This window comes from Wasmannia auropunctata, unplaced genomic scaffold, assembly GCF_000956235.1.
Source record: "Wasmannia auropunctata unplaced genomic scaffold, wasmannia.A_1.0 LD334880.1, whole genome shotgun sequence".
In the NCBI taxonomy this organism is placed as follows: domain Eukaryota; kingdom Metazoa; phylum Arthropoda; class Insecta; order Hymenoptera; family Formicidae; genus Wasmannia; species Wasmannia auropunctata.
This window is the reverse complement of record NW_012028010.1, coordinates 449,060-463,562: the sequence shown is the minus strand read 5'-3', so window position 1 is coordinate 463,562 and position 14,503 is coordinate 449,060. Positions and strand designations below refer to the sequence as shown.

Genomic DNA, 14,503 nt, shown 5'->3' with positions numbered 1-14,503 from the left:
CTTTGGACGTTATGGATCGTGTGTCTTCATGAATATAAATACAAAGCCGGAGAGAAAGCTGCGCTTCTGAGAAAGAACGAAAGCGATAATGAATTGATTAATAATGCATTTTCCACGGCTGTTCTGCTGGGTTTCTTTAACGCGATGGTATTTTATTAAAATTATAAACACGGGATTACAATACATCGTGTAACGCGTAATACTTGCTTAGAAACGTCGTTGAATCAAGGCCTCTTTGATTCAAAACTCTTTTACCATCCACTTTTTTTTTTAGCTACGTGTGTGCGAGCCAGTTTGTGCTACGGCATTTTTTTTCCTTTTTTTTTGTTTTTTTTTCGGTACGTTCTTACATACATGCATAGTACTATAGTTTTCATAATCGTAGGACGCATTCTCAATTGAGCGCGACGTGGAGTCGAGTCGTACCGTATAATATAAATCCCATGTTGACTACACGCTCCGCAGTGATTTATAGATTCATATCCGCCCGGAGAAATTAATTCGCGATGCTGATCCGCCTCGGCGATGACAGGAACGACTTTTCCGTGGGGTGCTTTCAAAAGACCGGATCACATTAACGTTTCGGTGCGGGGTAGAAGGGGGGGGGAGGGGGGGGGGAATAATATACATAAATCGTCGTCCCTCTTGTGAATAGAAAACGATGCGTCCCACAATGTTTATTACGTCGGTTTCCGTCGTCGAAGGACTTACGCGTTTACTTATTTATAGACAGATTTATCGTGAACCGCGAGAGAAAACCACCGACTCGAGGGTATATAAAAAATTTCGTGTGAAACGCTTCCTCTTCTTTTTTTTCCTCTTTTTTTTTCTCTTGACGGAACTTTATATAAAGGGATAGAATCGGGGAAAATTTCTTTTTGAAAGGAAGTTCGCCTCGGCTGTTCGGTAGAAAAAAAAAACAAGAAAAATGATTTCGCTACCTTACTCTCTTCTAGATAGTTTGATGGATGGTGGCGCGCGCTTAAATTAATTTCGAACTTTCGATATGTTAGAGTAAATTTTTTAACATGTGTTTTTAATGTGACAATCGGCGCAATTAACACACACATCGGGGTGCCCGGGCGGGTGCACAGTTTTTTCGCTTCTGACACACGCTACGTTATTCGCTAGTACATTACTTCGTTATCGGATCTCGCCGTGTCTTACAGCGTACAAGAACGTCATATACTCGAACAGTTTTCCTTTTTTTTTTTTTCGTATTCGGGTAGAAAGAGACTTATAAAACTTTATGAATAAATAATAACTGCGGCAGTATTCGTTGGTAGGCGATGTCCTTAGGTAGTGAATTATTTGCGGAGCAATTTATGAGACTGGCGAAAAAATATCTTAACGCGACCGACGTCTCTGCGGGAATTTTCAAACTCTCTATGGCAGGAAGTGTACACAAGTTCGCGAAAATACCGTATCAAAATACCGCAATTAACACTACTAAAAAAACATCAAAAATTCCAAGCGCAATCCTTATTTAATTATCGTTCTTACGTGAGAGTCTGCAATTGCAGTACTGCAATTAGCTGTCGTTTAAAATAACAGAGCTAGGAAATTTTTTTCATTCGAAAGAGATATGAAAGATTACGAATATAATATAAAATCGAGTCACTTTTTATTGTGATCATTTTCTACGTTTCTAAAAGGCAAGTATATAAAATTTTTCTTCATTCTAATTTGATTATGTCTTCCTAAATATAATACAATAATTCTTATATTTTGTCGACTTATGTCGCTTTTCTGTCCGATGACTTACCATTAAGTCTGCTTTTAATCAATTTCTCTCAAATTTCATAGTTATATACGTATATTACGTTAAAAAAATCGGGTGAGTTTGCAACCCCGGGCTTGGACAGCACAGCGCATGTCTTTTTGATTCGATTGGTGATCTAGGAATTAGACGGTGGGCCGCGTTAAGATATCGATCTCGCCATGAAAGATTGCGCCGAAAGGTCGTGGATCCATCTTCGGCGACGGGTCCTCGAAGATGCGCAATATGCGAACGTGAAATTTTACGCGAGAGATTAATTTCCGATTGTTGATACGCTTACTTCTATCACAGCATACAGACGTACGTTAAACGTGCTTTACCATACAGTGTCTATAATAGGCTAACGCGTGGAGACTGCGTCCATTTGCTTAACGTTTCATTTGCTTAACAGGATTACGGGGGTACACGCTCCTGTAGCATTCAATTAGTTACACGTGGGCATCTACGTCTCATTCAAGCGCGTATCGATACCGAACCTAGATTATACAAGTAAATTATCTACATATCGTGCCGTCTTTCATAAATCACCTATGTAAGTTCAAAGAATCGAGAATCACGCGGATATACGGATAATGCCTATAAAACAAATAAATGTTGGAACGACATAAAGTGGAGCGAGATCAGCGATTCGGTCGTAATGCGCAAATATGTCAATATCAATTAAGTGAGAAATTATTAATGTATTATACAATAATGCAATAAAATGCATTATAAGAATGCTGACCAGATTTGCAGGTAATGACAATCAGACAATTAAAAGATATTTTGTGAAATAGGAATAGATTCATATCTGGTTCATATCTGGTTTATATCGAGTTTTTCATAAAATTCACTAAAGCCAATAATTTGGTCCTGATCAAACTGTCACGATGTCACATTGCTAATGTACGATGATCTTAATATTCAATCAGTCAAATTTTGATGTGATGAGAATTTCAAGTTAATATATCTTTAATAATAAAAATCAATCATCCTATATTTTAGAACGCGGCAACGTAATATTCTAACGGCTAGTCCGGCCGTAGGTCCAATCATAGAAGGTGATCCAACGAGAAAATCAGGCTGGACGAGGATGTGAAGTGCGTGAGTCCGATTATAACGATAGATAGATCTTGCACGAACGTCAACGGTGTACGTCCTCCTTAATCACGACTATCTCTTCATCAATTTATTTTCTCCCTGATCTCGTATCACAAGAATGTGGTGTCGTCGATAAGCGCGAGTCGTCGGAACGCATCGCAATCAAGATCAGAGGAGTACAAGCAAGTACATTTCGACTTACATCGTACGTACTCCCGGCACATCAGCGAATATCGTTTCACGGTGTCGCGACTCTTGGCGTGTCCTCACGTATCCCTGCCCGTCCCTATCGCATCGTCATTCACACAAAAAACTACCCTCTGAAACGCTTCTCTCGCGCGCTCTAGGGCTCGTGACCATCTTGCGATGTTTTTCCTATTCTCTTTTCCCTTCATCTCGTTACTTTTATCGTCGTGCTCGCGTTTACGACGTTTGCTCGATAACCGACAGAAAGTGCACTCAACGGAAACAGCGTATCCTACGTCTCTCTTTAGAAGCGTTGCGTATCGCGTAAATGCCAATTTTCGCCGCTCTTCGTCCACTCGCGCGCGTTACATCTTTTTCGCTTTTTTCTTCATTTTTTTTTTACTCCTAAATTGTGTGTATCTAAACCTACCATGATACTGCGGTGTTTATCGTAAATGCCATATACACGAGCGTACGAGGTGCGTTTTTATATATATATATACCTCTCGTCGCGACTCCTTTCTGGAGGATTGCAGGCGGTCCCGTGCGGATATTCATTCTCGCGCGCGACAAGCGACGGCGGCTGTCATCCAACCCTCCCGGTCTAATGAGCCGAGTCGCGATCCGCTTATTCAAGGCAAGCCGATCGTTATGATTCGATTAGAGGAATAGAATTCGACTACGTTCGCCACCAGCCAAGGTGGCTACCGAGCACGTCTCGTGCGCTCGCTTCTATGCGCTTCGGATATATTCTACGGGATTTCGTACGATTACTGCGAGAGTATGTATACGTGTGTATGTGCGCACGTGTGTAGGCACGTGCGCATGTGTGTACGTGTACGTGTATGTGTGCCTTCGGGATGGGAGTGTTTTGGCTGCCGTACACTCCGGTCCGTTATTCAGGGGATTGATGGCAACTGGAGGAGTGGGAAAGGGGGTGGGGGTGGGGCCCAGAGCGAGGTAGGCATTTAAAAATCATGACTATTCACACGGTGGTCTCGATATTGGCGATGGCGTATTGTCAACAAATACTGTCCTTCCCGTAATTCTCCAGGTACATTTCCTGGGGCGTAGCTAGGTTGTACCGTCCGCTCAGCCGGCTCCCGGTCAAGCCGTTGTTGTGATGGGTGTGATTCACGTGGAGATGATTGACGTTCAGGGCGACGTTCTTCTTCTTCTTGCGCGCCTTGTGCCGGTAGAGGCAATACTTGAGACAACCAGTGGCCAGCAGAAGGATCAGGAATATACCGAGGGCACCGGCGCCCACCGCGACGTAGAGCAGCGTCACCCCGAAGCGATACGAGCAATTGGCCTCCTCCTCGTCGAAGCCCGAGGGACAGTGACGCACGCCGTCGCACCACAGGACAGAGCTGATGCACGCCTGAATCTCTGGACACCTGGTGACAGGAAGAGAGAACTCGAATTAAGCGATTTTATTCCGATTACTTTGACTTATTTCATTAAATAAATAAAGAAGCTGATTTTTTTTTTTACATAATGGAAATTGCACAACGAACCTGTACGGGCAATCTTCCGTGGGCAATACGGCAAACGCATTGGCGCCCAAATTGGACGCGGTTGGCGAACGTTTGGAGATCGCGATCCACGTGACGGCGTAGAAACCGGACTCCCGCTGGAGGAACTCCACGACGAAGCTGCGGGCGTGCTGCGCCATCGCCACGCTCGCGTTCACGGCGCTGTAATTCCAGCCACCCGAGAAGAAGTCGACGGTCCTGACCGTGTCGTCACCACCCTCCGGACAGATCACGCTGCGCTCCTTCGTGTTCGCGGCCGAGTAGACGACGATTCGGTTCAGCGTCGTGCACTCCTCGACGTTGTCCAGGGTGATGCCGAAGCCGGCGGTTCTCAAGTAGAGGAAGTTGATGCGCGCGTCCTCGGGCTCGATCAGCCACGGCTCGTTTACGCATTGCGTCGCCGTGAGGTCCTCCGTGTTCGTCAGGATCTCCTCCACCGCGGCCAGACCGGGGATCACCCGCGGCAGGGGACTCCGGAGAGAAATCTCGCCGCTGGTGCCGCGCAATCGTCGCTCCTCAAGTCTCGAGCATCCGTGTTCGCTCGACTCCGCGCCCACCGGGACGAAACGATATTCCCCCTCGAAGAAGAAGTCCCGATAATCCTGGGTAACGTTCATGAGCGTGATAGTAAATCTGACCTCCACCACGTTCGACGTCAGAGTCCGCACGACGATTCTGTTGCTCACGTTCGAGCACAGACAATCGCGAACCTGAAAGCGGAGGATTACGACGATCACGAAAAGAGGAATTACTTTATCTCGAAGATATTCAACAGACTGTAATTATTTGGAAACAAGTTGCTTCAACTTTGTGTCAATCTCTTTAGGAACAGATTTTTAAAACAACTTTTTAATTAAAAGGAAGATATATAAAGGAAATATAAAGGGAGAGAGAGAGAGAAAGAGACAACTTATTAGTAAAATTTTTAAATTAAATTAAAGAAGAAAAAGAATTTTATGTCATACAACATACCAATTCAACTCCTTGCCAAGGATATTCAGCGACGACAAGATCCGCCATGCCGAACTTTCTAACGTCCGCCATGCGACGGTCGCACGTCCATCGATTCACCAACGGGTCCACGTAAGACGCGCAGCTCTTGCCGCCGAAGGAAGCCCTGACGATGGACAGCTCTATCCTGTGATCAGGCTCGGCCTCGAATCTGTACACGCAGCTCAGATTCTGCGCCCCGCCGCGACCGTAGAAGAACACGTTCTTCGGCGACGCGAACTTGCCGGCGTTGGACGATAAGGAAGATGAGGAGGATGCGGATGAGGAGGAGGAGGCGGAAGAGGAGGAGGAGGACGATAAGGACGACGTGGAAGACGTGGATGAGGCCGACGGCACTGAGGCAAACACGTGGTTGCACGAGATGGCCTCGTGGACGAACTCATAGCGCAGCACGAAACTTATCGGATATAGCGCGCTACCCTGGCGCAATATGTGTTCCAGGGTGAGATCGCGGCCGGTCGACACGTAACTCTCCGCGAGGCTACACGGCCGCGTGTGGCGGCTGCTGTTGCGCAGCAGGCTGTGGTCGCAGAGTCGCGGTATGTCGTCCTTACAAAACTGTCCCATCAGCGTGACGTTCTGCGAAATTATTACATAGGGGATACGTCAGATAAGGATGCCTGAATGTTCAATCGCATCGACGTAACTTGGCAATATTTTTCTTGTAACATACATATATCAATACGTAAAGAATCTTTGTTACTCTAATAATTGTATCCTAAAGCCATGTATCTGACTATACATTGAAGACAGGATTGCGAATTGAAGATTAGAATTCAATCAGATAATTTTAACTTTAATCCGTTTCTTTTTTCTGACTCTGCTTAGTTAAATTTTGAATCTACAATTCGCAATCTTCAATATTCAATGCGTAATCTGACACAGGCTTTAGATTTCGCGGAAGAAATTTTGTAATCGATTATTTCGCTCGCGAGTTATTCAGCTTATGCAATTCTCTTGCTCGTGAAATCAAAGCGCTCTTTTCTGAATTTGTGTTTATATATCTATATTACTTTACTAACAAAGTTACTTTAGTAACGAAGTTATATTACTTCAGTAACGAAGCAAGAAAGTTGCTAAGTAACAGACTTCGTAGCTGCGGGGGAAGGGAAATGGGGGGCGGGGAAGGGGTTACAATTTGGTACGTACTTTTCGGCTGAAAGTAAGTTTGTCCACTGTGATATCGCCATCCCATATCAGAAGCTTTGCATTGCAATCAGTGGCAGTGTCGATACTCGCGGCAGCTTCCACGCTGGCGGCGTAATATTTAACGAACGATAACCAAACGATCTCATTGAGTTTCCCTTGGAAGTGATAACGGCAAGTTGTGTTCGGCGGTAGGGAGTGTTTCGGATTTTCCAGAATGCCCGACGAGTTCTCGTCACCGGATATATAAAAATCGCAGTTGTCGTTTTCCTTCACAAAACTTCGAGACTTCTCGTCGACAAAGATCACCTGTGCACGCGTGAATGTACATAAATGAAGTAGCGATCGACAAATTGTTGAATGTAATTAATTTTGATTCACATGTTTAAATCAAAGTCCATCACATTTTAACAATCTATCAGCGACATTAAAATAATCGCAAATAATTAATCGCACAAATTGCAACTTTCATTATTCTGGAGAAAATTTGTAACACAAAATGTGTTACGTAATAAGATATTACAATATTCGCGAGCATTACCTGAACTTCGAGCTCAAATCCTGGTAGGAAAGACAGTGGTACTGGATGAAATGGATTGTCGTACGGGGACGTATGGAATTCTAACAACATCGTATTGTGACTGCTGATGATGTCTGGTACCGCGTCTCCTCCGCACAGCCTTACAAGCACTCGGTCTGAGGTTGAACCTCCGTCATATACCGTTAAGTAATCCTGCACGACGTTGCACTGATCCCACACCCTTGAAAAGCGCGCGATATGTTACTTATATAGGTACATGCATTTGTCCTCCTCGCACATCTCTGCTTCTCTATATCCTCGAAAATCTTTTGTTTATTATAGAAAGATGCTCGCGAAATTGTTATACTGACGTCATATTGAATATTAATTCGATATTAATTTACTGGACAGCGTGACTATATATCATTAACGTATATATTATTAACGTCATCAGCATCGGCGATTTACCTTAGCACTCGCTGACTTCTGTCGTACTTCACGACCTGGTCCTTAATGTGTATCTTGTGACTGTTCCGCTGACTAACGGCCAGCAGTGCTCGGTGACCCACCGGCGCGCGGTTTTGCTCCACCCGATAATAGCAAGTGACATTCCTGGGGTAAACTCCGGGATAATTCGGCGACTGCAACCGGCAGGCTCTAGTATCGCATTTGGTGAGGACGCGATCGCAATACGTGCCGTTCACCAGCTCGCCGCGCCATGTGGACATACTGCTGTTTCCGTATCGGAGATGCGCCTCGCTTCTTCTCAGGAACTTGTACGACAGCTTGAAGTCGAAGTTGTAGCCGATACCCTGAGACACGGAAAAATTGCCCGAAATTGTGCCGCGATCGTAACTCGCGTCGTCCATTTCATAATACTTCACGTTGAACGTTCTCAGTTGGAAAATTTTTTTCCAAAATATATTCCGCTGCTGATGCATTTCGAACTTTTTTTTTACGGCAGACTTTTTTTGGACGATTCGCGAATCGATTTTAATAATAAATGTATAAGAATTGGAAAGACAGCAACATAGCAAAGATAACAAACAACAAATGACATCTCTCGATGTTTCCTTGTATATAAGAGAAAAGGAGTAAAAAAGAGCGACTTCAAATATCATTTAAATTTTTAAAACCGCGCTCTCGGAACAACGTTATAAGATAAAGGTTCCATACTGCCGCAGTGAAATAGCGAAAAATCAGATCGCGTATCCCCTTGAGCCGACGCAATTTCTTACCTGCTCTGATAAACGTAGTAAATATAAAGTCAGATTGATGGAAGGAGTTTCGCTGTAATAGACGGTGTAGCCCCACGCGCTGCCGCACCATTGTCCTCCCGTCGCAGGACGACCTTCCTCGCGAATAGTCATGAAACCATCTGGACATCCTTCCGACGTAAAGGATAGAAAGCGGCCGACCGTGAAGGTATCAAAAGTTAACTGTAACACCGGGCGGGGGGGTAGAGGAGGAGGGGGAGGCGAGGGAAAGGGAGGCGTTATTCTAAAAGTTATGAGCCAGCGAGTATCCGCGCGCGCAAAACCGGCTAACGGTTTTTGTTGGGAATAAAACTAAAGATAAAAGTTGGAACACAGTTATTACGAACCCCCCTTCGGCGATAAAAGCAAATATTTCTGTAATAACCTCGTTAATTATTTCGCAATGTATACGTTTTGGCTCGCGCAATATTGTGAATGAATAAGATAAGTCACCGGGAGGAAGTTTCAACGAGAGTTATCGTGCAACTTCGTATATATAACGTGAAAATATGATTAAAATATAATTTTGTCATAAAATTATATAACGTAAGAATAAGCATTGTATATACTAATATTTTATATATATGCGGTATTAACTCAATTTTGCTCTAAAAGCCTTATCATTAGTTTCATGTTAGAGATTTGGTAGGAAATTTTCCAAAAATATCTTTTAATTCTCGAATATTGATTTTCACAAACCGAAGAAAGCTGCTTAAAAGATTCAGACGCTGCTAAAGTATTTTTACGCCGTCATTTTTACGTTTTTATTGTCCCGAGATATAGGTACTCCCATCCATCGTGAAAACTTTATACTCCTGGCCGCTTGATTGTACCCCGCTAACAACGTAAGTATCGGAGTTTTTTTTTTTCATTGCGGGAGAGACATAAGAATCGATGTGTCAATATCAATCGGGGAAAATATATACCTATATATACCCTGACGAAGAACTTGCAAGCTCGGGATCGGGCGGCGATCTGTAGAGTAAGCGTATTCCGCGATGGCGTACGCGATGTTTACTCAGCGCGGGAGCTGATTTAATTTCGCCAATAAACGCGATAAGAATCGTAAAAGCCCGGGATATAAATTATTATCTGGGCTCCGGGCGGCGCGGCGGCGGGTCGGCCCGCGCTGTCTGATTCCCTGACAGACCACCCTTTCCCCCCCTGCGCCACCCCGCGGCCGCGCACCAGTCAGCATTATTTTCTACAACTACATCATTTCTATGTCCAACCTGGACTAGATCCCCGAGATCGGATCCGGCGGCAGTGAAGTTGAGGTGACACAGGAATGGCAGTCGATCCTCCCTCGGCCGGCGGATCTCCACTCTGTAGGTCCGGCCGACGTCACCGTACAACGTCCGATTGCAGGCTGAAACGTTTGTTGTTCGTTTGTTTGTTTGCTTTGTTTGTTTCCTCCTTTTTTTTTTTCGTTTCATCGTGCAATAATTACGCGCGGAAAGAGGTAAACCACGTCGTATAATCGTTCCCGCGCCGCGTGTTATAAACGCGGCGCGCGGTAAAATAATACCCCAAGAGAATTTTAACGCCTAACTAAGCGCGCACGGTGTCCTGCACATTGAAGCGTGTAATGTCCGATTGCGAGTGGAAATGCTTCCCGTCACGCCGCGATCCATACCCCACCCGGGAAAATATATATGCTCTGGAATATTTCAATATTCCGCTATATAATTATATGCTTATGACATGGGCGAGATAAAATATTATTTGAAACAAAATGCCAACTCACTCCTAACTACTCTCTCACGGTTTTGTGTATATATATCAAGTACAAAGTTCAGCGGTAAGCCGGGAAATGCTTTTATTGCGCAATTATTATGCGCGAAAAATAAATCCTGGGGTATAATTATGCCGGATTATAACACAGCATAATAGTAAAACATTATTTTATAAAATACAAACTCCTGTAATTACTCTCTCTCTCTTTCTCTCTCCCTCTCCCTCTTTCTCAGGTACAATATAAGAATCTGTACATTCAGTTAAACATTTATAAACATTTATGTACGCTCTCAAATTTATATCACATTTTTATACATATTTACATTTACCATTTATGTTACATTGCTACACTGTTATACCTATACTTGTAATGTAATATAATTAATAGCAATGCCGATCGAAAATCTTCTATATATTTACTATTTTTCTCGCATTCTTATTTTACGACGACTGGAAGCACAAAGTATATGTAATTGTTCCACATAATTAGCTCGTTTGGGCCCGCGCATATTTTAATATGCAATTTGAAATTCTATGAAGGAATTGGAACATGAATGCTATAATAAATTCCTCCTATTATGTTACGTTTCTATTGAAATGTGTCGCATATATTATCGAAAATTAAAAATTCAAAGGGATGAAAATACGACATTTGTATAACATAATTATATTTGAGCTTTGCAAATCGATTAAATTTCGTATGAAGTGGTAATTACTATTATACCAATAATGAACGGACAAATTATTTACCTCATTAAATTATTAAATAAAAATTTATTCAATTGTATGTTTGTATGCTAATGCAGGCCATATACATTAAAACAAGCACGAGGCTAATGACATATGTATATTCTATGAATGAGTTTTATAACTAACATGATATAGTTTTGATTTTTATATACGAATTGAGAGAAAGGCGTATTAACGCCTATAGCTAAATAATTACGGCCCGAAACATTATCTGCTTGGGTGAGCGAAAACTTTGTTTAATGTATGTTCAGTAATTGTTTTGAGTATCACAGATAAAGCGGCCATGCATGACCAAAAACATTTGTGACTATTTTTTACTTTTTGTTATTGATTTTCATTGTAGATATAATTGTTTCACTTTATTATCAATTGCCCACTGTGGATGTGCTATATTCAGTATGTCATACCGTGGCTATTTAATCGTTTGCTTGACAATGATTAATCCGCTAGTGATGCCCTTTTCGACAACATAAGTTTTTTAATTTTTAAAAACATGAAAATGACAATCCAATTGTTGATGCTGATAAACCTGATGATGATCTACCTCGCCGCTGTTTTGTATGTAACATTCAGCAATCGCATGTATAAATTCAGATTTAACGAGAGAATCGCAACGAAAGAAACTCTTCCAGGAAACGATCGACCGGAGTCATTTATTATTTTTCGAGGTTTAGTGCCTAAAAGTGGCTAAAAGGCGTCTTCGGGGAGGCGAGTGAAAGAGAGACGGAGTGAGACACCTCGTCGGCGTATCGATTCGCCCCGGCGCGGCGCGGCGCGGTGACTTGCTTTGTTCGACGTCTCACCGCTGCTCTGGGTTCGCGCGAGGGGGGTACTCACGGGTGCAATATCTCGGCTCGTCAGACTTGTCGTCGCAGTCATTCTCGCCGTCGCAGTACTTGTCCTGCGCGACGCAATGTCCGGTGGAGCCGCATTGGAACTCGGACGGTCGGCAGAGCGGCTCGCCGTTGCTGGCTGCGGGCTCCGATGTCGGGCCGGACGTGGACGAGCTCGACGACGGCGGCGGCGAGGACTCGGGTGACGTCGCGCCGGAGTAAACCGCGTATCCGCTCGGGTATCCGGAGTAGTCCGACGACGAGACGCCGGGGTGGTAACTAGCCGAGCCAGCCTCGATCGAGGCCGCGATCGCGGCTGCGATCAGCAGCAACCGCCGACACACCAACATGCCCCCTCACCCTAAAAGTAAATTAAATTTCGCAAAGTTGAGCAAACTTTATAAAAGCCACACACACACACACACACACACATATATATATATATAATATATATGAGGCAGCCAAGTACATTGTATTGTAATTCTATTTTATCATTCAATTGTAAGATTCAACACACGGTGGTCGAAACTAAATTTTTCTAACTTTACTGCACAGAAAACTAAATTTCTTTTTTAAAACACAGGTTTGACACTCTAAATTATTTTTCATATGTCGAGGAAAAGTGGATTTATTTCGACAAACCAACCGAACTTATTTTAGATAACATTAAATCAAATAAGATTTGATCAGAATCATTTTCGGATAATATTTAAAGCTACATATAAATAGAATTTCATTTCAACTTCGTGCATCATAGATCGTTTAAAGCAGGCTATAGTTTTATTAATAAAGAATAGTGTTAAATGTAATATATATGGAGCTGATTTATTAATCTTGCAAACTTCTAATATTGGTTTGCGCTAGATATCCACGACTTCCCCGATAGTAGTGGTAGTTCCTACAAGTTCTTATCTGTACGAGGAGAGTCTATGGACAATGGAGTCCTAAGGGCTCTACAAATTGTCAATAAATGGCAGGAACTATCAGGTTCTATCAAGAAAGAGAAAGTTTCTTGTTTAGTTTTCATTCTGAAGCAGAAGATAATCCGCGCATAAAAGAAACAGTTACGTTTTTTAGTGTCCTTTAGCGTTTGCTGCATCGGCGCAAGAAGGAGGAAGCGATACAATTCAAAATCTCGAAGAAGTAAATTGATATTGCGGGACGACCTGGGAAAAGTCTTGGCGAGACCTTGGATATATTCATTGGTCGTGGATATATATCCTTCTTAAAAAGAACCGAATAAATAGTCGTAATATTTCACGGCTTGCAGGTGTTGCTCTTCAGCCTGTTCTTCGTAACACTTTTTAGTGACGGCTCTCTTACACAGCAAAGCCCTCCTCTCTTTCGTGGTTACATTTTTCTTCCTCCGCGTGTGATGCTCCTCTTGTTGCGCTTCACAATTTCGCGCGTGTATAGCTCTCGCGATATAATTGTACCCTGATTAAAGCGAGAATATTTTTCCCCCCTCCGCGTCGTTCTTAAATATTAAGTACATTTTAATTCTTTGCGCACAGTTTCGCGAAATTAAGTTTGTCAACAGTTTAGAAAGCTAGCTCTAACTTCTCTCCGGTTATTCGATTAATACAAAAATACCGCTTTCTCCCATTTTTCCGGGACACTTTCCTATATACGCAGTCGGCTCGACGATCAATGATTCACCCGATTGCATGTGAATAAAACGCTTCTTCGCTTTATCTCCGGCCCCGCGCTTTCTCTGTGTCACAGGGGGATGTTGGCGCGGGATGTGCATCATCAACAACATTGGTTCACTCGATTTAAAAATCTTCCCTCTTCATGCTCCATCTCTCTTACAACTGGACCCTTCACTTTTTTACCAAGCTTTATTCATTCCACTCGAGCCCTTCCTTTCTCAAAGTCGTTTACCATCGCTCAGACTACGATTCGACGATTTATTACCCCCCCCCTGCCCCCCTGGCAACGCTCAACGCATCCTTTTTCCACGTTACATGAATAACGCGTGAATTTTAATAAATTCTCGCGGTATAACAGAGTGACGCGAAGAACGGAGATAATAACACGTGCGCTCGCTTAACATATGTTCTCTGATTGGCGTAAGGAAATTTTGCGCGCGGTTTCGACATACGGAGGGTGCAGCACGCGACGACGTAAAATGAATAGCCCGGCTTTAACTCGTTAAGACACCAAACACAATACAACTCGGCCGATGATTCCCGCGGAGTGTTTAGAGAGAGGAGCGGATTATGCTAATTCTATTCAGAAAACTAACTTCCTCTTACGTGAACGGACTCGGCCAGTACTCCCCCGAACAAATACCGCCGTATCTATTAATTCGCACGGCAACCCTCGCGGGCGCGCGGATCGATATACCTCTCTCGCGCGAGTGTTCGTAACAAAGTTCCGCCGTGTCCTTATCCGCGGAAACTTGATAACACAACGTACGCTTAGAAAGCAAATGCGGCGCCGCCGGATACCCGTGTTATCCTGTCTTTTTAACCTCCCCGGGCGCGCGATCCCTCCTCCACCCCATGCAAAACCCCATCGGCCTCTCGCGTGAATAATATCCATGCTAATGCAACGTCGTCGTCGCGAAAACGTCGGCGCTAACGAGCGACATGACAGGGCGCGCGGAAGAATGCGGAATAAAAATCTGATTTTGCCAACAACCAAGTAAAAAAAAAAAAAAAAAA

General features: G+C 43.5%; 1 protein-coding gene across 1 annotated transcript; it reads right to left on the bottom strand.

Moving 5' to 3' along the window:
- Positions 1–121: 121 nt before the first annotated feature.
- On the bottom strand, positions 122–12,184 carry LOC105457896. Its single transcript, XM_011702825.1, has 9 exons — positions 11,839–12,184; positions 9,747–9,883; positions 8,497–8,697; positions 7,727–8,070; positions 7,280–7,499; positions 6,742–7,047; positions 5,554–6,171; positions 4,564–5,291; positions 122–4,443 (listed from the first exon to the last, which is right to left on the bottom strand). The coding sequence occupies exons 1-9, from the start codon at positions 12,182–12,184 to the stop codon at positions 4,068–4,070; spliced, it is 3,276 nt and encodes a 1,091-aa protein (XP_011701127.1). The 3' UTR covers positions 122–4,067.
- Between the last annotated feature and the right edge of the window lie 2,319 nt (positions 12,185–14,503).